Source organism: Hyla sarda, chromosome 3 (genome assembly GCF_029499605.1).
Source record: "Hyla sarda isolate aHylSar1 chromosome 3, aHylSar1.hap1, whole genome shotgun sequence".
NCBI classification, from domain to species: domain Eukaryota; kingdom Metazoa; phylum Chordata; class Amphibia; order Anura; family Hylidae; genus Hyla; species Hyla sarda.
Genome location: NC_079191.1, coordinates 15,818,290 through 15,843,235, shown reverse-complemented (window position 1 = coordinate 15,843,235; position 24,946 = coordinate 15,818,290). Strand labels below are relative to the sequence as shown.

At 42.9% G+C, this 24,946-nt stretch overlaps 1 protein-coding gene and 1 long non-coding RNA gene across 4 annotated transcripts in view; one reads left to right on the top strand and one right to left on the bottom strand.

Annotated features, from left to right (window-relative positions):
* PNOC (prepronociceptin) overlaps positions 1–24,946 on the top strand; it is a 123,601-nt gene that overhangs the window by 7,644 nt on the left and 91,011 nt on the right. Inside the window, exons 1-2 of one of the 3 annotated variants that reach the window (XM_056563805.1) lie at positions 10,151–10,289; positions 13,503–13,643. In XM_056563805.1, the coding sequence (XP_056419780.1) occupies positions 10,191–10,289; positions 13,503–13,643 (240 nt within the window). In that variant the 5' untranslated portion in view covers positions 10,151–10,190. Of the gene's footprint in view, positions 1–10,150; positions 10,290–13,502; positions 13,644–24,946 lie in introns of those variants that run through there. The other 2 variants (XM_056563806.1, XM_056563807.1) reach the window with 2 other exon arrangements.
* Positions 15,689–24,946, bottom strand: part of LOC130361156 (uncharacterized) — a 52,764-nt gene continuing 43,506 nt past the window's right edge. Inside the window, exon 3 of the long non-coding RNA XR_008890888.1 lies at positions 15,689–15,812. This is a non-coding gene — a long non-coding RNA (uncharacterized LOC130361156). The remainder of the gene's footprint in view (positions 15,813–24,946) is intronic.

Sequence of the window (24,946 nt, the reverse complement as noted above, 5' to 3'; positions counted from 1 at the left end):
TGGGAGGATTATAACATTTATCAAGTTAATGAGAGGTACTCTTTTAATAGTGATGTGCACCTAGTCTAAAATTGTGAATTATGATTAGCTTTGGATAAAAATAAATTCTGAAGACTAAAGGTGTCCATACAGCAGTGTTTCCAAACCAGAGTGCCTCCAGCTACTGCAAAACTACAACTCCCAGCATGCCCGGACAGCCAATGGGCAACAGCTGGAGGCACCCAGGTTGGGAAACACTTCCATACAGCATTCGTTCAGCCGTTAGCTATCCCATCCGATCTCTCCATGCAATTGAACATTCGGCCAAACTATCATCGGAAAGAGGAGGGGTAAGCTGCTGCCAGACCTATAATCTGAAAGCAAAAGGGTCAAGCAGTTCAAATTCAACATGCCCACCCTTGACAAACAGCCAAGCGGGTGTTCTGTCTTTGGGATATCTTTTCTAACCTAGGGGATAACATTGCGATAATATATAGACTGATGAAGGATCAGATTCACGTGGAAGCCAAGGGAAATGTGTAACAACCATTCACTCTGTTCTGTCTCATTCATCCTTCTGTGAAGTCCATATAGTCTTATAGGTCATATGGAAAACAGACTTTGCTAAAATGAAATAATAAAAGATGTATACTCACCTGCCCTGATTCCCCAATCAAAAGTGCCTCGTACCCCTCCCCTGGTCAGTCTTGACACAAGAAATGCCTGCTCAGCCTATGACTAAATACAGTGCTCCCTCAAGTTAAAATATTAATTGATTCCAGGATGACCATTGTATGTTGGGACCATTGTATGTTGGGACCATTGTATGTTGAAACCATTGTATGTTGAGACCAGACCTCTATGGAAACCTGGTAATAGGTTCTGAAGCCCCAAAATGTCATCCAATAATAGGAAAAAGTGAGGATGAAAGAAAAATAAGTAGATAAATAATATAGATAAAGCAAATCCTTCCATATAAAAGTAATAAAGATCTGCTGGGAGCTGTAATCACTGTCTATGTAGACTATGTAGAGGACAGGAGCTTCTTCAGGGTCCTGTACAGTACAGAGTGTCCTAAAAAAAGTAACATGGACACCCCACCTAGTGTCCAAAGGAGCAGGTAACCCTGGAACAGGTAAAGAGTACAGAACATGTTGTACCTCCCTGTACTGTAGGGGGCGCTACCAGACAGGAATTCAATGCATACACTTTAGTAATACAGGGGTTTTTCCAGTGAATGCCCATTCTGATCCTGATGATGACTGTGACGTCACGAGTGGGGCACGACCATGACGTCACGAGCCCCTACCCCGCATCGCCAGTCATCCGGCACGGAGAGGCACCCGAGCGGCGGAACCCCCCGTTCAGACATCTTATCCCCTATCTTTTAAATAGGGGATAAGATGTCTAGGGGCAATACTTTAAAATTCTCAACCTTTATATGTTTATAATGTGATTGAAAAAACAGCCACTAGGTGGCTCTGTTCTGTTCCCTGCGCAGGTCAAACAGTTAGTTTGGTCTCTTCCCGGCCTGGAAGAAGACCAAACTCAGGAAGTACGTGCGGGACATGGCGAGATACAGCTCTCGCAGGCTTCAGTGACGCCGCGCCTGCTGGGGAACGCCCACATTCTCCTGCCGGGAGCTCACACAATGTGAGTAAGGGGAAAGGTATGAGACACTTTTTAAATGCTCAGAAAAAGTTTTTAAGGGCAGGAGGGGTGTTGGGAGTATTTAGGGAATATAAGCTGAGTTACCATAGTTTAGAAAATATGGTTTGATGACAGGAACTCTTTAAGATGAGGTAGACTCATGGAGGAACATAGAGAAATACGAGATACATAACAATAATCCGGTACTCTACAATAATCCGGTTCTCTACATACAAGCAAAATGAACCAGAATGGAAATTTTTGAGGATAACCTCCTACAGGAACCAATAAAACCACCCGAACGTGACTTCCTCCAGCTAAATTGCCCGTGCACCTGCCCATGCCAACATTGAGTTAGTCCCGTAATTAAGAAATTAATCTCTGACACCGTAGACGTCGTCTTCCTCTACCTTGTCGGTGACCCGCGTTGCCCCCGTCTTGCCGAGTCTTGGCTGATTTGCCTTATGACGTCCGGAGCTAATGTCCCGAGACATTTTACATTATTCTCCCTGTGATTAACATTCACTTTGGTCTACACAAGACCACCGCGGATAATGGTCTACATGAACGTTGAGCGGATGAAGAGCATCCTGGGACCGGTGAACTCCATCGGTCGGTGCGCTGCTAACAGAATTACGGACGTGACATCTTTCATTGAGCCGCACATTATTTAGACACTTTTCTTTCTTTTACAATTACAGAATTAAGTTAAGCGAAACCTTTTTTCCTGAATCCATCACGATTCTACATTATCTGGAGAAGGAGCATCCGCCGCATCGGCAACAAAAGCTTCCAGTTTTTTCATACGCCGCAGCTGCAGATAGAAAAAGGTTATACATGTCTGCCCAGCGGTAGATAATAAAATAATAGTAGAAAGAGAATGGAGCCGCCACCTCCATTCATCCCTCAGTCTCCGAACATTTGCTCAGAAATAATATTACGGGGCAGCTAGGGAGCGGGAGCTCGTTGTTTGATGAACATTCGTCGCCTTTGTAATATGTCGTCTTTACCTTCTTGGCGTTCACTTATTTTTCAGTTTGTCGCGCCATGTAGTAAAAAAGAAACCAACAACCTGGAAACTGTCAACAAGCTGCTGTTAAAGGGGTACTCCACTGGCCAATGTTTGGAAGTAAATGTTCCCAAGGCTGTTTTCATTTCGGGGGTCGGCCACACCGCTCGTGACGTGTTGTTCATGCCACCTCAATGCAATTCAATTGGATGGGGCGTGATGGCCGAACACTGGAGCATGTGGAGCATACAGCAGCTGATAAGTACTGGAAGGATTAATGGGGTATTCCGGGGCAAAAACATTTTATCCCCTATCCAAAGGATAGGGGATAAGATGTCTGATCGTGCGGTTGGGGGGGCGCTGCTGAGCACCCCCCCCCCCCCCCCGATCTCCCTGCAGCACCCGCATTCTCCAGTTTCGGAAACCTCCAGGACTGGGGACGTCACGCCACGCCCCCTCCATTCATGTCTATGGTAGGGGGCGTGACGGCCGTCACGCCCCCTACCATAGACATGAATGGAGGGGGCGTGGTGTGACATCACGTTCCCCAGTCCCGGAAACCCGGAGGTTTCCGAAACTGCAGATTCAGCACCTGCATAGAATGCAGACGCTGCAGGGAGATGGCAGGGGTCTCAGCAGCGGGCCCCCCGGCGATCAGACATCTTATCCCCTATCCTTTGCATAGGGGATAAAATGTTTTTGCCCGGAATACCCCTTTAAGATTTTTAAATAGAAGTCATTTACAAATCTGTTTAACTTTCTGACACCAGTCGATTTAAAAAAAAAAAAAAAAATTGTTTTCCACCGGAGTACCCCTTTAAGTAGCGTTTATGGTAACACAGTGAGATAGTTTGTAAGGTTAAAAAAAGAGCCCATCAAGTTCAACCTAACACCCTAAAGTGTTGATCCAGAGGAAGGCAAACCACCCCCCCCCCCTCCACCCTCCACCCCACCCACATTAGGCTGATGCCAATTGCCCCAGAAAAATTCCTTCCCGACCTCAATATGGCATCAGAACAAATCCCTGGACCAGTGTTCTATCCACATAAATCTAGTATCCATAACTTGTAATAATATATTTTTTACAGAAAAACATCCAGACCCTTCTTGAACTTGTTTGTTGAGTCAGAAATCACAACATCATGCGGCAGAGAGTTCCATAGTCTTACTGCTCTTACAGTAAAGAATCTCTGGTGTCTTACCATAAATGAGTTGTGGGTTCCCATATATATCAGAGCAAAGTCAGGCACTTATTTTGGCAGCAACTCTCTTAGGTCTCGGGGGGTCTTCCGAATCTCACCCAACAGTTTTCAGGGGATAGAGGATTGGGAAAGTAAAATTTCGATGCCTGAGAGAGAGAGAGGCTGCCACCAGAGGTGTCTGGAAGTTGCTTATCTTTGTCCCCTTATTGAAAACACATGCACTCTCAGCCTATCTGAGCAAGTTCATTTTTCATTTTGCATTTCTTTTCAGTCTGACCACAGTGCTCTCTGCTGACACCTCTGTCCGTGTCAGGAACTGTCCAGAGCAGGAGAGGTTTGCTATGGGGATTTTCTCCTGCTCTGTACAGTTCCTGACATGGACAGAGATGTCAGAAGAGAGCACTGTGGTCAGAAAGAAAGGAAATTCAAAAAGAAAAGAACTTCCTGCGAAGCATACAGCTGCTGATTAGTACTGTAAGGATTAAGATTTTTAATAGAAATTATTTACAAATCTTTTTAACTTTCTGGCACCAGTTGATTTCAACATTTTTTTCCCCACTGAAGTACCCCTTTAAGGGTAGGGTCACTCGGGAGCGCATCCGCAGCATATTTGACCCTGTGGATTCACTGCCACCAGACAAAGCAATCTTTCTGCTGCTGCCGTAGTTCTGTGTATGCAGATTTTCTGCCGGCAGTCACGGGCGGACACACAGAGCTATGGCAGAAGCAGGGAGATCACTCTATGGCTATTAGACATCTGCAGGGCCAAATACGCTAAAGATGTGCTCCCGTGTGACCCTTCCCTTAGGGAACATTCTGAAAGGACGATAAATCCCCTGCAATCTTCCCTACCATTCACTTCGATGGGTCCGCAGAAAAGCCACAATAGTTGCAGATTTGGAGATCGCTGGTTAACCCATTGAAGTGATCGGGGGAGACGCTCGCAGCTGATTTTCCGCAGCGGGAAACCTCCTGTGTGAATGTACCCTGAATAAGAAAAGGCATCAAAGCTGCATATGGTGTGAATTGACCCTGCGATGGCCCAGTACGGGAGGTGTTACCCCGTGCTCCTCCTGTCCTGTCAGGCAGCCTCCCTTCAGTGTCCCCAAGGCTCCTTCACTTGTTTCCCCCATTGTAAATATGTTTTACCATGTAAAGTGATATAAAATGTAATGTTGCTTTAAGAGTTATACCATGTGATATGTCATGTGATACCCAGTAGGTACCAGTGACCAGGTGACCCCAAGAGTGACCTATGGGCTCCCTGCTAGTCTCCCCATATAAGCCCTGGGTGGAGCTTCTCTCTCTTCTGCTGAGGTCCAGTGCAGTCTTGTCTAGTGTGTGTATCCAGAAAGTTGGAGACCTCAAAGTCCAGTCCTGCAGCCGCCATCAAGTCAAGTAAGATAAAGTCACAGCTTTATGAGTCAAGTCAGTCCCTGTCATCTGTCAAGTCAGCGTGGTCTGCATTCAATTGCCCAGTCCTACTACAAGTCCCAGCAAGCCATTAAATGGGCACTGTCAAATACAAAAATGTTTCATATGATGTAAAGCATGTATAACCAATAGGTTTTGTAATTGCTTTCATTAGAAAATTTTCAGTATTTCATACAGAAAAAGCCAGCCAAACAACTGCCCCCCCCCCCCTGCCTGCCTGCTTGGACTCATACTAGTCCTGCTGTGTCCATGCATCATCACCTATGTCATGGACACAACTCCTTGATTGACAGCTATGAGCGCAGGGCTCAGAGTTGGAGGAAAAAATCTCCCACTGTCAGCTTGTGTCCCGCTACTGTCAGTGAGGACATGCTGGGAGTTGTAGTTTTGCTAATGCTAGGGGAGATGTGAGCAGACAGCATACTGAGGGAGGGGGCGGAGACCTGCACAGTGAGGCCACGCCCCCTCCCTTTGAGAGGAATTCAGACTAGAAAAAAATAAATAAAGGTGATAGACACATAAAAATTATATGTACATGGTCAGGATTAGGTACTGAGTGATATATTTAAAAAAAAAAAATTTTTTGTTGGATCTGACGGGTACACTTTAAGGTCTCTGAGGCACTAGTCGTATCCTTGGGTCCTGGCTGAACTGTATAAACTTTACCGTCTGTCTACCCTCAGTAAAGCTACCGTTGTTCGTAACTTGGCGTCGGAGTCTTTATTGCCCTCCGTGCCTAACCCAGGATCCAGCGGTATACCTTCGGGTGGTTATAGGCTAAACCATGCCCCGGTGTCACGAATACAAGGGGTTAATGCCATCTGCCCCTGGGGTAACAACATCTGCCCTTCACCTTACACCCTGCCACCACAACCTCAACCCACTTATAGGTCTAATGTATTCACCTGGGTGACTTCTAGCAACTTAATTAAGTGATTGTCTGGAGTGATCAAATACCACACCTAATCTCTCTGACCACCAGTGGGTTCATGGGAAATGTAAGCTGCATTACAGAACCCAAGTCATTGTGCATTTGTAAACCAAACCCTACGCCATCAGCAAAGAGAGCCTCCACATTATTGTCCAATAATGGCTTATGCTGCACTACCTAAGGAAAAATCAGACCCCAATTAGCCAACTATGACTCCAATTAATCAACTAGCTCTCTCAGTTACCAAGCAGTCCCCCAGTAGGCAAGTAAATCCCCCATTAGGTAGGTAGACCCGCCAATAACAGCTAATCTCCCCAATTAGCAAGGTAGCTCCTTCAGTGGGCAGGTTATTGCCCCCGTCCCCCCCATGAGGCCCGCAATAGCCCTAGCAGGCCGGCAATCCTAGATAGCCCCCCCCCCAGTAGTCAGGTATTCCCCCCAGTATGCAGTTATTTCCTCTTCCCCAGTAGCCGGTAATTCAAACCTCCCCCCCTTATAAAAGAAGAACAAAAAATAAAAACCGACATATAGTATTCAATCAGGAGAAAGAAAATCAAGCGCACTCACCATTAATGATGCTTCTTCAGTGTTCTTTATTTCGTGTCACTGTGACAAGGTGCAGGGGGGAGGTTGCGGCAGAGGTCAAACAGGGCATTGCCCTGTTTGACCTCTCCCGCAACCTCCCCCCCCCTGTACCTTGTCACAGTGACACGAAATAAAGAACACTGAAGAAGCATCATTAATGGTGAGTGCTCTTGATTTTCTTTCTTCTGATTGAATATTGCACCTACATTCTTCACGCAGTTTCCATGTTCACCTGGACGTTGCTGTAGTGTGCTGGATCATTGGATAGTCCGAAGATGTGTGAAGCTGCAGTGCCAGACTGTCTATCTCTACTCCTACTATAGACATATAGTATTGGTGCCTCCTTCGCTCTGGTGCAGGCAGCTAAGATGAGCCCGGGCAGAGGTCACCCTCCACTCCTGGTGTAGGCCGCAGCCTGACACTGTCTTCAGGCTACATACTACACCATCAGCTGGAGCTCACTGACCTGGGGATCCAAGACGAGTCTCCTGGATTCCCAGATTAGTGAGTGGATTTTATAGTGGGCGGAGTGGATGCCTGTCCATGCCATTCACATTATTTGCTGGGTCAGGTGAATTGGGGGAACGTGGCACCCCTCCAGGTCAGTGGCACCCAGCCCTCCATAAGTATACCACTGCGATCACCCAAGATATCTTCTATTTTGTATGGAGTCATAGATCGGGAGTCTCCAGATGAGAATACTGAACAAAACAGACATTGGGGGAGAAAATCAAAACAGCCTGTTCCAAAAGTAGGGGGCAGTTTACACCAAAAAGCTGGCTACCGTGACTTGCACCGCATTTTCAATGTGTATTAGGTTCTTTCTAGACACTCTTGAGCCACGCTCAACATAGGGGTGTGGCTTACGAGAAAATGGATGGGGCCATGCTGAAAAAGGGACATGCCATAAAGGGATTGTCCAGTGAATGTCAGTTTAGCCTCTATCTTCTATCCTCTGCCTATAGGCAAAATAGGCAGCTGTCTAGAGCGCCTTCTTGAGGGGGCACTGACCTGCCTGCCGCAATAAACTTAGCCAGCATCCAAAGTCACAACCACCCGTTCACAGTCAGCTCAGCCAGCAGCAACCCCACATCCCATACGGTAACACTGTCATGTGCATTCTTTATCCTGTCAGAGGAGCACAGTACCGCAGCACTGCTCTCTGATGACAGGCACGACGATCCTTACAGCGGACCCGCTCACTATACAACAAACCCCCCCCGGTACCTTATGTGCGCTCTGCTCCTCTCTGATGTCTGTGATAGAGCATGCCTTTGTTACAGTGTTTCACCCCAGTAGTAAGGAGATTAAGCAGGAGGAGGTTTGTTACAGTGTGTCACCCCAGTAGTAAGAAGATTACATAAGGAGGAGGTTTGTTACAGTGTGTCACCGCAGTAGTAAAGAGATTACATGAGGAGAAGGTTTGTTACAGTGTGTCACCGCAGTAGTAAAGAGATTACATGGGGAGGGGGTTTGTTACAGTGTGTCACCACAGTAGTAAAGAGATTACATGAGGAGGAGGTTTGTTACAGTGTGTCACCCTAGTAGTAAGGAGATTACATGAGGAGGAGGAGGTTTGTTACAGTGTGTCACCCAAGTAGTTAGGAGATTACATGGGGAGGAGGTTTGTTACAGTGTGTCACCACAGTAGTAAGAAGATTACATGGGGAGGAGGTTTGTTCCAGTGTGTCACCCCAGTAGTAAGGAGATTACATGAGGAGGAGGTTTGTTACAGTGTGTCACCCCAGTATTAAGGAGATTACATAAGGAGGGAGTTTGTTACAGTGTGTCACCCCAGTAGTAAGGAGATTACATGAGGAAGGGGTTTGTTACAGTGTGTCACCCCAGTAGTAAGGAGATTACATGAGAAGGAGGTTTGTTACAGTGTGTCACCCCAGTAGAAAGAAGATTACATGGGGAGGGGGTTTGTTACAGTGTGTCACCCCAGTAGTAAGGAGATTACATGAGGAGGAGGTTTGTTACAGTGTGTCACCCCAGTAGAAAGAAGATTACATGGGGAGGGGGTTTGTTACAGTGTGTCACCCCAGTAGTAAGGAGATTACATAAGGAGGGGGTTTGTTACAGTTTATCACCCCAGTAGTAAGACGGGGCAAGTCAAAGGGAAGAGACAAGGGGGCGGCAAAATTAGCTTTTGCCTAGGCTGAAAAAAATCCTTGCACCAGCCCTGCCTATATCCAACTTGTCTCAGTGGTTTGACCCGGGTCTCTGAGAGACTCTCCATTCATTTCTATGTGGTTGCCAAAGACACCCGAGTGCTGTACTCACTATTCTGCTGGTGAGATCACTGTGTACATACATTACATTACTTATCCTGTACTGATCCTGAGTTATATCCTGTATTATACTCCAGAGCTGTACTCACTATTCTGCTGGTGAGGTCACTCTGTACATACATTACATTACTTATCCTGTACTGATCCTGAGTTATATCCTGTATTATACTCCAGAGCTGTACTCACTATTCTGCTGGTGAGGTCACTGTGTACATACATTACATTACTTATCCTGTACTGATCCTGAGTTATATCCTGTATTATACTCCAGAGCTGTACTCACTATTCTGCTGGTGGGGTCACTGTGTACATACATTACATTACTTATCCTGTACTGATCCTGAGTTATATCCTGTATTATACTCCAGAGCTGTACTCACTATTCTGCTGGTGAGGTCACTGTGTACATACATTACATTACTTATCCTGTACTGATCCTGAGTTATATCCTGTATTATACTCCAGAGCTGTACTCACTATTCTGCTGGTGAGGTCACTGTGTACATACATTACATTACTTATCCTGTACTGATCCTGAGTTATATCCTGTATTATACTCCAGAGCTGTACTCACTATTCTGCTGGTGAGGTCACTGTGTACATACATTACATTACTTATCCTGTACTGATCCTGAGTTATATCCTGTATTATACTCCAGAGCTGTACTCACTATTCTGCTGGTGGCGTCACTGTGTACATACATTACATTACTTATCCTGTACTGATCCTGAGTTATATCCTGTATTATACTCCAGAGCTGTACTCACTATTCTGCTCGTGGAGTCACTCTGTACATACATTACATTACTTATCCTGTACTGATCCTGAGTTATATCCTGTATTATACTCCAGAGCACATTGCACAGTGCTCAATGTAAAGATGACAATTTTTTAAATGCAGCTGATCTGTGCAGACATAGGGGGAGATTTATCAAAACCCATCCAGAGGAAAAGTTGCCCCATTGCCCATAGCAACCAATCAGATCACTTCTTTCATTTTTAATAAGGCCTCTGCAAAATGAAAGAAGCGATCTGATTGGTTGCTATGGGCAACCGGGCAAATTTTCCTTTGCACATGTTTTGCTAAATCTCCCCCATTGAACATATGATGGGAGATTTCTGCTCTGAAGCCTGCAGAATTGTGAGTGCAGCTCTAAACTGTCATCCAGACTGTAACCTATGGGTGGGAAATTCTTGGAACCAGGTAGGTCGCGGTTACTAAATGAAGTTAATATCCCACATTAGACTCCCCAGCAGTTTCCATAACATAACATTGAGCGCAGTGCGGCCTCCATTTATCACAGGCCGTCCGCATGTCGCGCAGCAGAGTTTCGCGGAGTGACAGCTTCATTTCAGTCTATGCAAATTAACTTTAATGACCTCATTTAGAATTCATAGAAGCAATATGTCTCTTCTGTATATGTTATTTCTATGGAAATGAGCCACTTGTTTCAATCACTTGTGTCCCCTTGAAGGCAAAGATGTTGTGTTTAGTGGACAATCTCCAGACCGGTACGGTCGCAGCCGCAACGATCTAACAATCCTCCCCCCCATCTGCGCATTTTTATCCTGCGCTGGCTTTGTGACATTAACAAAGCAAAAAATAAATACATTTTTTTATCCATAATAAGGGCAATAAAATATTTTCCTGCAAAGTCTATACGAGCTACTGTAGGAGGACATTACAGTGGGGTGAGTAGACGGATTGACTATGTTTCCCTATTTACGGGATAGGGCAGTGTTTCTCAACTAGGGTGCCTCCAGCTGTTGCAAGACTACAACTCCCAGCATGCCCGGACAGCCGTCGGCTGTCCGGGCATGCTGGGAGTTGTAGTTTTGCAACAGCTGGAGGCACCCTGGTTGGAAAATGCTGGGATAGAGGGATAACCGATCTTGAGTTGGAGATTCCATGTCCCCAATTGAACAAGGTTAAAGGGCTTATGCTTGACCACCTGTGGTGGCCCAGTATGGGAGATGTTACCCCGTACCCTTGCTGTCCTGTCAGGTAGCCTCTTTGTATTATAAAATGTGTTGTATTTTTAAGAGTTGTACCATGTGATATGTCATGTGATTGTTACCCAGGAGGTACCAGTGACCAGGTGATCCCAAGAGTAGTGATGAGCGGCATTGGCCATATTCGAATTTGCAATATTTTGCTAATATATAGACGAATATTCGTCCTATATTCGCGTATTTGTTATATTCGCATATTCGTGGAAGAAAACAGTGGGGGGGGGGGGGCAACTTTACTATTGGTTGCTAGGAATGTTGTTTATAACATCTGACAAGTGTATTTGCATCATTCTAATTGGCCCACAAGTGAAAAGAAGGAATATGCGAATATGCGCATATGAGGAAAAAACTTGAATATTCGTAATTTCGAATATATAGCGAATATATTCGCAAATTTGCGATATTCGTGATAAAATTGTCGTCAATGTGAATATTCGCGCCCAACACTACCCAAAAGTGACCAATGGGCTCCCTGCTAGTCTCCCCAATATAAGCCCTGGGTGGAGCTTCTCTCTCTTTGAGCTCTGCTCTTCGGCTGAGGTCCAGTGCAGTCGCCTAGTGTGTGTGTCCAGAGTGTTGGAGACCTCAAAGTCCAGTCCTGCAGCCGCCATCAAGTCAAGTAAGATAAAGTCACAGCTTTATGAGTCAAGTCAGTCCCTGTCATCTGTCAAGTCAGCGTGGTCTGCATTCAATTGTCCAGTGCTACTACAAGTCCCAGCAAGCCATTAAGGTCTCTGTGTAAATGGTCACCTCATTGGGCCCTGGCTGAACTGTATAGACTTTACCAACTGTCTACCCTCAGTAAAGCTACTGTTATCCGTAACTTGGCGTCAGAGTCTTTATTGCCCCCGTGCCTAGCCCAGGATCCAGCGGTATACCTTTATGCTAAACCACGCCCCAGTGCGTGGTTTTAGGCTAAACCACGCCCTGGCATCACAAATACAAGGGGTTAATGCCATCTACCCCAAGGGTAACAACATCTGCCCTCATCACACCCCACTACCACACACCACTCCCTTCCCTCTTTAAGGCAGTGGTCTCCGAACTGTGGCCCTCCAGATGTTGCAAAACTACAACGTCCAGTATGTCCATTATATAGCAGTACTCAGCATTGTAAGCTGTAAAACTAGCACTTGAAGGAGATATAACACTGACTACATGCTGCTGCATCCTTTTAAAGAAAAAGGAGCATACATTTTTTTGTATGGAGCACCCCTGCCTAAGGTTGTTCTGAAATGCCGGAAGTTGCAGTTTTGCAACATCTGGCAGGGCGCAGGCTTGACACCACAGCTCTATAGCAAACTCTAGGAAGCAGAAGTAGCAGCATGAAGGACATTATAGAGCAGTACTTAGCAGTGTCTGGGCATGCAGGGAGGGCAGCAGGTTTGACATCACAGCTCTATAGCAAACCTGAAGAAGCATCAACAGCTTGAAGGACATTATAGAGCAGTACTTTAAGCCTTAGCAGTGCAAATCCAGCATTGATGATAGAGCTATAATATACACTAAAAGCTGCTGCACCCTTCTAAAAAAAAAAAAGGATTATATATTTTTTGTATAAAACATCTATGCCAATGGGTGTACGGGCATGCTGGGAGTTGTAGTGTTGCCACAGCTTGTGGGTGGCAGGTTGTACACCACAGCTCTGTAGCAAACCCTAGGAAGCAGCAGCAGCATGAAGGATATTATAGAGCAGTACTTAGCAGTTTAAGCTGTAAATCCAGCACTTGAAGGAGCTATACCACTCACTACAAGCTGCTGCATCCTTCTAAAGAAAAAGGATTAGATATTTTTGTATGAAACACTTCTGCCAACGGCTGTCCAGGCATGCTGGGAGGTGTAGTTTTGCAACAGCTGGAGGGCCGCAGGTTGAACACTACAGCTCTATAGCAAACTCTAGGAAGCAGCAGTAGCATGAAGGACATTCTAGAGCAGTACTTAGCAGTTTAAGCTGTAAATCCAGCACTGGAAGGCAATATACCACTCACTACAAGCTACTGCATCTTTTTAAAGAAAAAACATTAGAATTTTTTTTTTATGAAACACTTCTGCCAACAGCTGTCCAGGCATGCTGGGAGGTGTAGTTTTGCAACAGCTGGAGGGCCGCAGGTTGAACACTACAGCTCTATAGCAAACTCTAGGAAGCAGCAGTAGCATGAAGGACATTCTAGAGCAGTACTTAGCAGTTTAAGCTGTAAATCCAGCACTGGAAGGCAATATACCACTCACTACAAGCTACTGCATCTTTTTAAAGAAAAAACCTTTTTCTTTTATGAAACACTTCTGCCAACAGCTGTCCAGGCATGCTGGGAGATGTAGTTTTTCAACAGCTGGAGGCACTCTGGTTGGGAAAGACTGGTGTAGCCGGTTGTATATATAAGACTAATGCGTCTTTCTCTTACAGCTCCTCAGCACCAACACAATGAAGGCTCTTTTGTGGAGTATAATGTTGCTGTCGTTACTTTCACACGTGCTTTGCGACTGCCAGAAGGACTGCGTCACCTGCAACAAGCACTTATATCAACACGACAACTTCAACACTCTGGTGAGTAGTGCGCCTGGATGGCAAATATTACTATGAAAATATGATTAATACGACCACAGGAAATGGATCAGATCTCTTAAAGGGGTACTCCGCTGCCCGAGCGTTCGGGAACATTTTGTTCCGAATGCTTGGAGCGGAGCGGCAGGGTCGTGACGTCACGGCCACGCCCCACGTTACGTCATGCCCCCTCAATGCAAGTCTATGGGAGGGGGCGTGGCGGCCGCCACGCCCCCTCCCATAGACTTGCATTGAGGGGGCGTGCCGTGACTTCACGGGGGGATAAGATAGGTGATTAGATGTCTAGGGGCGGAGTGCCCCTTTAACCCATTCTGTGCTTCTGATTCAGTTCAGCCTACAGCGGAAGATCAGGGTAGATCCATTACCAGGGACCTCTTGGCAAAACAACAAGATTTGGATGCTTCCTATGCTGACAGATGGGGGCGCTAGTAATCAGATTTTATCTACAAAACGAATTTAAGCAGTAAAACTACTTTAGTCACTGCATGGAAAATGATAATACAATGTTTGTATATGTGTGTGTATATATATATATATATATATATATATATATATATATATATATTGGAATGCTTTTAGTTACATGTTTATAGGAGAAAACTCTCTTCATGTTCAGTGGCTGATTGAATTAAAGGGGTTATCCAGGAAAAAACTTTTTTATATATATATTTCAACTGGCTCCAAAAAGCTAAACAGATTTGTAAATTACTTCTATTAAAAAAAAGATCTTAATCCTTTCAGTACTTATGAGCTGCTGAAGTTGAGTTGTTCTTTTCTGTCTAAGTGCTCTCTGATGACACCCGTCTCGGGAACTGTCCAGAGTAGAAGCAAATCCCCATAGCAAATCTCTTCTACTCTGTGCAGTTCCCAAGACAAACAGAGGTGTCAGCAGAGAGCACTATGGTCAGACAGAAAAGAACAACTCAACTCAATAAGTGGGTGATGGCCACGGTCATCCTTAATTGGAGTTACTGCAATAAATCGAGATTTTCCTAGCTGGTGACAGAAAATATAAGTTATATGAAGACAGGAGGCGAGTATCTTATGCATTAAAGGGGTACTCCGGTGAAAACCTTTGTTCTTTTAAATCAACTGGTGGCAGAAATTTTAACATATTTGTAAATTACTTCTATTAAAAAATCTTAATCCTTCCTGTACTTATTAGCTGCTGAATACTACAGAGGAAATTGTTTTCTTTTTGGAATACTCTCTGATGGCATCACGAGCACAGTGCTCTCTGCTGACGTTATTATAAAAACAATAACAAGTCTTTATTTATTTATTGTTGTCCTTAGTGGGATTTGAACCCAAGTTCCCAGCACTGCAAGGCAGCAGTACCAACCACTGAGCCACCATGCTGCCCTTAGCATACATCTGCTTTGCATGGTTGCTAAAATAGACAGAGATGTCAGCAGCGAGCACTGTGCTCCTGATGTCATCAGTGTTCCAAAAAGAAAGGAATTTCCTCTGTAGCATTCAACAGCTAATAAGTACTGGAAGGATTAAGATTTTTTAATAGAAGTAATTTACAAATATGTTTAACTTTCTGCCACCAGGTGATTTAAAAGAAAAAAGGTTTTCACTGGAGTACCCCTTTAATCTTTCTTTATTAATGCCCATAGCAGAAAACTATGTTCATTTATGTAATTCAAACAGAAAAACTTTTCTTTCTTTTGAAAACGGTACAAAAGACTACAAATCCCAGGAGTCCTTTCAGTCCTGATGGCCACTCCTTATATAAAGGACTGCCTTAGTAAAACCCTTCCTCTTTCTTGAAGTGAAATCCAGACTCATAACTCCATCTAGATTTCGGTACCGCAACTCGGATCTTCGGCCAGCCGGCCTATCACATTCCGACTCCGGAGCTGCAACGGTGAAACATTTGGGGTACATTCCCACACGGCGTATTTGCTGCGTATTTGCTGTTGCGTATTTTATTTTCTCTGTTGAAGTCAATGGGTAGGAAAATACGCAGCACCAAATACGCAGCAAATACGCAGCAAAATACGCCGTGTGGGAACGTACCCTTGTGGAACATCGCCACCAATGACACTCCAACAGGGATGACCGGAAGTTAAATTTCGTCCCAACGGGGACTCAGGAACCAACAGGTTATCCGCAAACAGGAACTCTCCATCGTAGTTCAATACCCTGAAAAGAGAACAAAAACTTGTAACACCAATCTGCTGCTAGAAGAAGGTCGGACAGCGAACCCCCTGAAGTAACCACTTTAGTGGCCATTGCCCCTCTAGCAGAATGGGCGCCAAAAAGGGATATATCAATCCCCGACATTTCCATCACCGACCCCACCCATTTGGCCAGAGTGGCCGAGGACACCGGTTGGTGTGGTTGGACATATGAAACAAGTAATTGGGAATAGTCTGGAGAATGTAAGGTCGCTGTGCGCGTCTCGTAAGCCTACAAGCACAAAGTCGCGGATGCGACGGAAAAAAAGGGGTAGAAAACTGAGTGCAATCTCGTTTTGGTTCTACGAACCACTGAGAGTTTAACCCCTTCTGGCGAAGGGGTTAAACTCTCAGTGGTTCGTAGAACCAAAACGAGATTGCACTCAGTTTTCTACTCCTTTTTTCCGTCGCATCCGCGACTTTGCTCCCACATCTGATACCCGTTTAATGGAAACCAGACACAATAGAGTCGTGAGCTTGAGAGATAAAACCTTTCAGGAGAGGGAATCATTGTCTTCCCAAGAGGATAACATATGTAACAAGTCGTCTGATAACGCGGCCGTGGGGGGGGGGGGCGTGTAAATTTTATGCCGCGTAGGAGCCGGCACACCAATGGATGTTTGCCTACAGGCAAAGAGTCCACCGGACAATGGTATGCCGAGATGGCGGATCTGTATACGTTGAGGGAACTATATGATTTTCCCGATTCACAGGACTCCGCCAGGTAGTTTACCACTAATGAAACAAGGGGCCTGAACGGGATTAACCTGTCGTTGATCACACCAACGAACCCATAATCCCCAGGCAGATCGATATGCCGATCTAGTCCCCGGGGGCCCAGCCAAGGCGAGGAGGTCTCTAGCCGATTGTGAACGTTCTCCACCTGAGTCTGGCTCCTGAAACCAACCACGCATGGAGAGGCAGTCTGCCCTCCAGCACTAAGGGATGTTGACCCTTGGTTGGATCCGTCAAAAGATGAAAGTATGAAGGTGAAATAGAAAAAGAATGAAATAGAAGAAGCTGTAAAGTGTAAACACAAAACTGACAGAATACACCGAAAACGGTTTCAGCAATGGAGAACTAAACATGAAGGAATACTTATCTCTGCCATGAGCAGAAAGAAAGAGGAGGAGTGTTACTAAGGCGGTCCTTTATATAAGAGCCACTTGGCTAGGAGTGGCCACCAGGACTGAAAGGACTGCTGGGATTTGTAGTCTTTTGTACCGTTTTCAAAAGAAAGAAAAGTTTTTCTGTTTGAGTTACATAAATGAAGATGGTTTTTCTGCTATGGGCATTAATAAAGAAATATTAATGCATAAGATACTCGCCTCCTGTCTGATATATAATTAGCATTACTTAATCCTATGTAAGTGTTTGCCTGGATTCTCACTTCTATCTGTTTCCTTGACCACGGCCTTTGGATTCTGATTTTGACTAGATTAGATCTTTCTATATCTATCTCATATCTATCTATATCTATCTCATATCTATCTATCTATCTATCTCATATCTATCTAACTCATATCTATCTATATCTATCTCATATCTATCTATCTCATATCTATCTATCTAGCTCATATTTATCTATCTTATATCTATCTATCTCATATCTATCTATCTATCTATCTCATATCTATCTATATATCTATCTCATATCTATCTATATATCCATCTATCTATCTCATATCTATCCATCATCTATCTTATATCTATCTATATATCTCATATCTATCTATATCATATCTATCTATATATAAATCTCATATTTATCTTGCTCATATCTATCTATCTCATATCTTTCTATCTATCTAATTTCTATCTATCTATCTATCTCATATCTATCTATCTATCTCATATTTATCTGTCTATCTATCGCATATCTATCTCTCTCTCTCATATCTATCTATCTATCTCATATCTATCTATCTCATATCTATCTCATATCTATCTATCTAATATCTATCTATCTATCTATCTCATGTCTATCTCATATCTATCTATCTCATATCTATCTATTATACTCATATCTATCTATCTCATATCTATCTATCTCATATCTATCTATCTCATATCTATCTATCTCATATCTATCTATCTCATATCTATCTATCTATCTCATATCTATCTCATATCTATCTATCTATCTCATATCTATCTATCTCATATCTATCTATCTCATATCTATCTATCTCATATCTATCTATCTCTCTCTTATCTATCTATCTCATATCTATCTCATATCTATCTAATATCTCTCTCATATCTATCTATCTCTCTCATATCTATCTATCTATCTATCTCATATTTATTTATCTATCTATCTTGTATGGTTGAAGCTAATGGTTTACAATGACTTGTGGTTATTATATTATGTTTGCATTTGGCCTATTTCTATCAGATCCATTTATAAAACTATAGATATTTGAATTAGAATTTCCAAGACCTAAAGGCTCCTGGTATAGTGACCAGGGCATTGCTGGGTCTTTCTATACCTATCAACATTTTAAAGGGGTACTCCCTTGCCCATGCAATCGGAACATTTTGTTAAGAACGTTTGGAGCGGGCAGCCGTGATTGTGAAGTAACGGCCACGCGGGGGTCCGAGCACTGGCAGCGCGTCACGCCACCCCCACCCGAAGCGGGAGCCTCCACGCCCCCTCCATATTGTTCTATGGGAGAGCCGTTCGGCAATCTACAGCTCTCCCATAGAACTATACAGAAGGGACGTGGCGGCCCCCGTACGTTTTTTTTACATGATACTTGTCCTTTAACGCAACGTCGGTCTTTTTGTTCCAATCATTTAGTCATTTCCAGTTTGCTGTAGACGAAGCAAATTATGTATGAAAGAGAGAATACGGCGGGGTGCGATCTCCTGGTAATAACGTGTGACAGCTGACAGCACCGCCGGCTGTACAGCAGAACAAGGAGACAGCGGGTGGAGACAAAAAAGGTTGAGTCTGGCTTCGAGAGGAAACCATCTGCGGGTTAGAAAAAATGTTACGAGATAATAAACCGCTTAGCTAAATCATAAACGTATTAAGTAGACAACCGGAAACATGACATTTCACCGCAACAGACCACGAGAAGAGGCCGGAACCTTCTGGAAACCTTGAGTGCAGGTGACGTTCTTAGGTCTTCTCTTACGTGTGTTGGCGGCCACCATTGCCTGTCAAATTCCTCTTGTAATGGACTCAGCACAGTCTAAACTTGCGGAACAAAACTGGACCCAAATCTACAAAGACAATTGTACAATCCAAATAGCGAAATAGGGACTCTTGTGGTCAATGGGCGGAGCATAGACACTTAAAGGGATACTCCGTTTGAAAAGTTTGAGTTAAAGGGGTTATCCAGGAAAAAACTTTTTTTTATATATATCAACTGGCTCCGAAAAGTTAAACAGATTTGTAAATTACTTCTATTAAAAAAAAATCTTAATCCTTTTAGTACTTATGTGCTGAAGTTGAGTTGTTCTTTTCTGTCTAAGTGCTCTCTGATGACACCTGTCTCGGGAACTGTCCAGAGTAGAAGCAAATCCCCATAGCAAACCTCTCCTACTCTGTGCAGTTCCCGAGACAAGCAGAGGTGTCAGCAGAGAGCACTGTTGCCAGACAGAAAAGAACAACTCAACTTCAGCAGCTGATAATTATTGAAAGGATTAAGATTTTTTGATAGAAGTAATTTACAAATCTTTTTAACTTTCTGGAGCCAGTTGATATAAGGAAAAATTTTTTTCCTGGAATACCCCTTTTAAACAGATTTGTAAATCACTTCTATTTAAAAATCTGAGGGGGAGATTTAACAAAACCTGTCCAAAGGAAAAGTTGATGAGTTGCCCATAGCAACCAATCAGATCGCTTCTTTCATTTTTCAGAGGGTTTTTCAAAAAAATGAAAGAAGTGATCTGATTGGTTGCTATGGGCAACTCAGCAACTTTTTCCTCTTGACAGGTCTTGATAAATCACCCCTAGTATCCTTCCAGTACTTATCAGCTGCTGTATGCTCCAGAGGAAGTTGTGTAGTTCTTTTGTGTCTGGGCACAGTGCTCTCTACTGACACCTCTGTCCATGTCAGGAACTGTCCAGAGAATGAGAGCTTCACTATGGGGACAGTTCCTGACAAAGACAGAGGTGTCAGCAGAGAGCACTGTGCCCAGACACAAAAGAACTACACAACTTCCTCTGGAGCATACAGCAGCTGATAAGTACTAGAGATGAGCGAACTTACAGTAAATTCGATTCGTCACAAACTTCTCGGCTCGGCAGTTGATGACTTATCCTGCATAAATTAGTTCAGCTTTCCGGTGCTCCGGTGGGCTGGAAAAGGTGGATACAGTCCTAGGAAAGAGTCTCCTAGGACTGTATCCACCTTTTCCAGCCCACGGGAGCACCTGAAAGCTGAACTAATTTATGTAGGATCATCAACTGCCGAGCCGAGAAGTTCGTGACGAATCGAATTTACTGTAAGTTCGCTCATCTCTAATAAGTACTAATAGAAGCCATTTACAAATCAGTTTAACTTTCTGGCACCACTTGAGGAAAAAAAAAAACGGAATACCCCTTTAACAAAAATATAGTGGTGCAAATCCCCATATGTTGGATAGTAGACATTATTATTGTCAAGGGGACCTTCATTTCTGGGGGTTCAACTTTACTATCACCTTCCTAAGCCATTGTTGGTAGACACCATTCATGACTGGAAGACAAAATTTAAGGGGGCAGTGTCTATAGATATTGTTCCGATGGTTTCAATGTACAGATTGTCGGGGCTCCCATAGCTCATGGAGAAAGTATTTTATGAAATAAGGTGGGGGTGGGGGGTAGGTAAGGGCATAACTACCAGTGTAGCAGACATAGAAGTTGTCATGTGGTCCAGTGGCTCACGTTATCAAAGATTAAAGGGGTACTACCGTGGAAAACTTTTTTTTTTTTTAATCAACTGGTGCCAGAAAGTTAAACAGATTTGTAAATCACTTCTATTAAAAAATCTTAATCCTTCCAGTACTTTTTAGGGGCTGTATACTAAAGAGAAATCCAAAAAAGATATGCATTTCCTGTGATGTCCTAACCACAGTGCTCTCTGCTGACCTCTGCTGTCCATTTTATTAACTGGAGAAAATCCCCATAGCAAACATATGCTTATCTGGACAGTTCCTAAAATGGACAGCAGAGGTCAGCAGAGAGCATTGTGGTCAGGACATCAGAGGAAATGCATTTCTTTCTTTGGATTTTTCTTTAGTATACAGCCCCTAAAATGTACTAGAAGGATTAAGATTTTTTTAATAGAAGTAATTTACAAATCTGTTTAACTTTCTGGTACCAGTTGATTTAAAAAAAAAAAAAGTTTTCCACGGAAGTACCCCTTTAATACTGGGCTTTAAATCCAATCCATATGATGGTTTGAGACGATGACATAGATGGAGAAGATGTCGATAAGGTATTAAAGGGGTACTCCACTGTCCCACCATCTGGAACATTTTGTTCCAAACGCTGGGTGCGGGCTGCGAGGGTCGTGACGTCACGGCCACACCCCTTGTGACGTCACGTCGCACCCCCTCAATGCAAGTCTATGGGAGGGGGCGTGGCATCCGCCACGCCCCCTCCCATAGACTTGCATTGAGGGGGTGTGACATGACATCACAAGGGGTGTGGCCATGACACCACGCCCCCTCCCATAGACTTGCATTGAGGGGGTGTGACGTGACATCACAAGGGGTGTGGCCGTGAGGTCACGACCCCCCAAGCCCGTGCCCAGCGTTTGGAACAAAATGTTCCGCATGGTGGGACAGTGGAGTACACTTTTAACAAACATAGTAGCAGACATTTCTTTTGCCATGGGGTCCAGTTGTTCAGAGGACTTACCTCTACTCTCACATTTCCAAAGATGACATCCCTCTGGTTGGTTGTTTCTGACTAAAGTATCGTCGTGCTCCATCAGATGTCATGTCATTGGAGTGTTCTACCCTAGCAGTATTGTTCCTGGAGCAGAATACTCCTCTGATATGTAGTACCATATGGTGACACATGGAAAGCCTTTGGCTCCATAGTACGAAGACATATGTACTCCCTGTGCACCTGTATAGGCTCCTTACACACATCTGTATCATATTAATGAGGATAATTAATTTTATCCATTGACGGTATAAACATTAAGGTACCATACAACACTCTGCACCATATGGGTTTGTATGAGTTATGTATGGGTCCAGTATATGTTCTGTAATGGTTCTACATGAGTTCTGTATTAGTTCACTATGATTTCTGTATGAGTTCAGCATGAGTTTTATACGAGCTCAGCATTGGCTATGTATGGGTTCAGTATGTTCTGTATTGGTTCCTTGATTTTTGAGTTCAGTATAGTTTCTGTATGAATTCGGTATGAGTTCTGTATAAGTAGATAATGGATTATATATGAGCTCAGTATGAGTTATGTTTGAGTTCAGCATGTATTCTGCATTGGTTCCTCATAAGTTCTATATGAGATCTGTATAATTTTTGTATAAATTTTGTATGAATTCAGTTTAAGTTCTGTATGAGCCTTAGACAAGTGGCAGCATAATCAGTCCGATAGTGGCTTCAGGACTGATGTGGAGACTGGAGGCGTGCTATTAGTGTCCAAGCTGGAATTTGGGGTGTCCAACAGGAGTTGTTTGCAGAGTTTGGCACCCTGAGGAAAGACAGCGTCTGATAAAAATGTAGAAACAGCAGATATGTAGTGAGATGCATTATGAGTTCAGTATAAGTTCTGTATGAGTTCCTATGAGTTCAGTATAAGTTCTGTATGAGTTCCTATGAGTTCAGTATAAGTTCTGTATGAGTTGCTATGAGTTCAGTATAAGCTCTGTATGAGTTCAGTATAAGTTCTGTATGAGTTGCTATGAGTTCAGTATAAGTTCTGTATGAGTTGCTATGAGTTCAGTATAAGTTCTGTATGAGTTCCTATTAGTTCAGTATAAGTTCTATATGAATTCAGTATAAGTTCTGTATGGGTTGCTATGAGTTCAGTATAAGTTCTGTATGGGTTGCTATGAGTTCAGTATAAGTTCTGTATGAGTTTCTATTAGTTCAGTATAAGTTCTATATGAATTCAGTATAAGTTCTGTATCAGTTCAATATAAGTTCTGTATGGGTTGCTATGTGTTCAGTATAAGTTCTGTATGGGTTCCTATGAGTTTAGTATAAGTTCTGTATGAGTTCAGTATAAGTTCTGTATGAGTTCCTATGAGTTCAGTATAAGTTCTGTATGAGTTCAGTATAAGTTCTGTATGGGTTGCTATGAGTTCAGTATAAGTTCTGTATGAGTTCCTATTAGTTCAGTATAAGTTCTATATGAATTCAGTATAAGTTCTGTATGGGTTGCTATGAGTTCAGTATAAGTTCTGTATGAGTTCCTATTAGTTCAGTATAAGTTCTATATGAATTCAGTATAAATTCTGTATGAGTTCAGTATAAGTTCTGTATGGGTTGCTATGAGTTCAGTATAAGTTCTGTATGAGTTCCTATTAGTTCAGTATAAGTTCTATATGAATTCAGTATAAGTTCTGTATGAGTTCCTGAGGTCTGTATAAATTAAGTATGAGTTCCCGAGGTCTGTATAAGTTCTGGATGAGCTCCCGATGTCTGTATAAGTTTTGTATAAGTTCCTATGAGTTCAGTATAAGTTTTGTATGAGTTCCTGTTCCTATGCGTTCAATAAAAGTTCCTTATGAGTTCCTATGAGTTCAGGAAAAGTTTTGTATGAGTTCCTATGAGTTCAGGAAAAGTTTTGTATGAGTTCCTATGAGTTCAGTATAAGTTCTGTATGAGTTCTCATTAGTTCAGTATAAGTTCTGCATGAGTTCCTATTAGTTCAGTATAAGTTCTATATGAGTTCAGTATAAGTTCTGTATGAGTTCCCGAGGTCTGTATAAGTTCTGGATGAGCTCCCGAGGTCTGTATAAGTTTTGCATGAGTTCCTGTTCCTATGCGTTCAATAAAAGTTCTGGATGAGTTCCTATGAGTTCAGGAAAAGTTTGTATGAGTTCCTATTAGTTCAGTATAAGTTCTCTATGAGTTCTCATTAGTTCAGTATAAATTCTGCATGAGTTCCTATTAGTTCAGTATAAGTTCTGTATGAGTTCCTATGAGTTCAGGATAAGTTATGTATGAGTTCTTATTAGTTCAGTATAAGTTCTATATGAATTCAGTATAAGTTCTGTATGAGTTCCTGAGGTCTGTATAAATTAAGTATGAGTTCCCGAGGTCTGTATAAGTTCTGGATGAGCTCCCGAGGTCTGTATAAGTTTTGTATAAGTTCCTATGAGTTCAGTATAAGTTTTGTATGAGTTCCTGTTCCTATGCATTCAATAAAAGTTCCTTATGAGTTCCTATGAGTTCAGGAAAAGTTTTGTATGAGTTCCTATTAGTTCAGTATAAGTTCTGTATGAGTTCTCATTAGTTCAGTATAGGTTCTGCATGAGTTCCTATTAGTTCAGTATAAGTTCTATATGAGTTCAGTATAAGTTCTGTATGAGTTCCCGAGGTATGTATAAGTTCTGGATGAGCTCCCGAGGTCTGTATAAGTTCTGGATGAGCTCCCAAGGTCTGTATAAGTTTTGCATGAGTTCCTGTTCCTATGCGTTCAATAAAAGTTCTGTATGAGTTCCAATGAGTTCAGGAAAAGTTTTGTATGAGTTCCTATTAGCTCAGTATAAGTTCTGTATGAGTTCTCATTAGTTCAGTATAAGTTCTGCATGAGTTCCTATTAGTTCAGTATAAGTTCTATATGAATTCAGTATAAGTTCTGTATGAGTTCCTGAGGTCTGTATAAATTAAGTATGAGTTCCCGAGGTCTGTATAAGTTCTGGATGAGCTCCCGAGGTCTGTATAAGTTTTGTATAAGTTCCTATGAGTTCAGTATAAGTTTTGTATGAGTTCCTGTTCCTATGCATTCAATAAAAGTTCCTTATGAGTTCCTATGAGTTCAGGAAAAGTTTTGTATGAGTTCCTATTAGTTCAGTATATGTTCTGTATGAGTTCTCATTAGTTCAGTATAAGTTCTGCATGAGTTCCTATTAGTTCAGTATAAGTTCTATATGAGTTCAGTATAAGTTCTGTATGAGTTC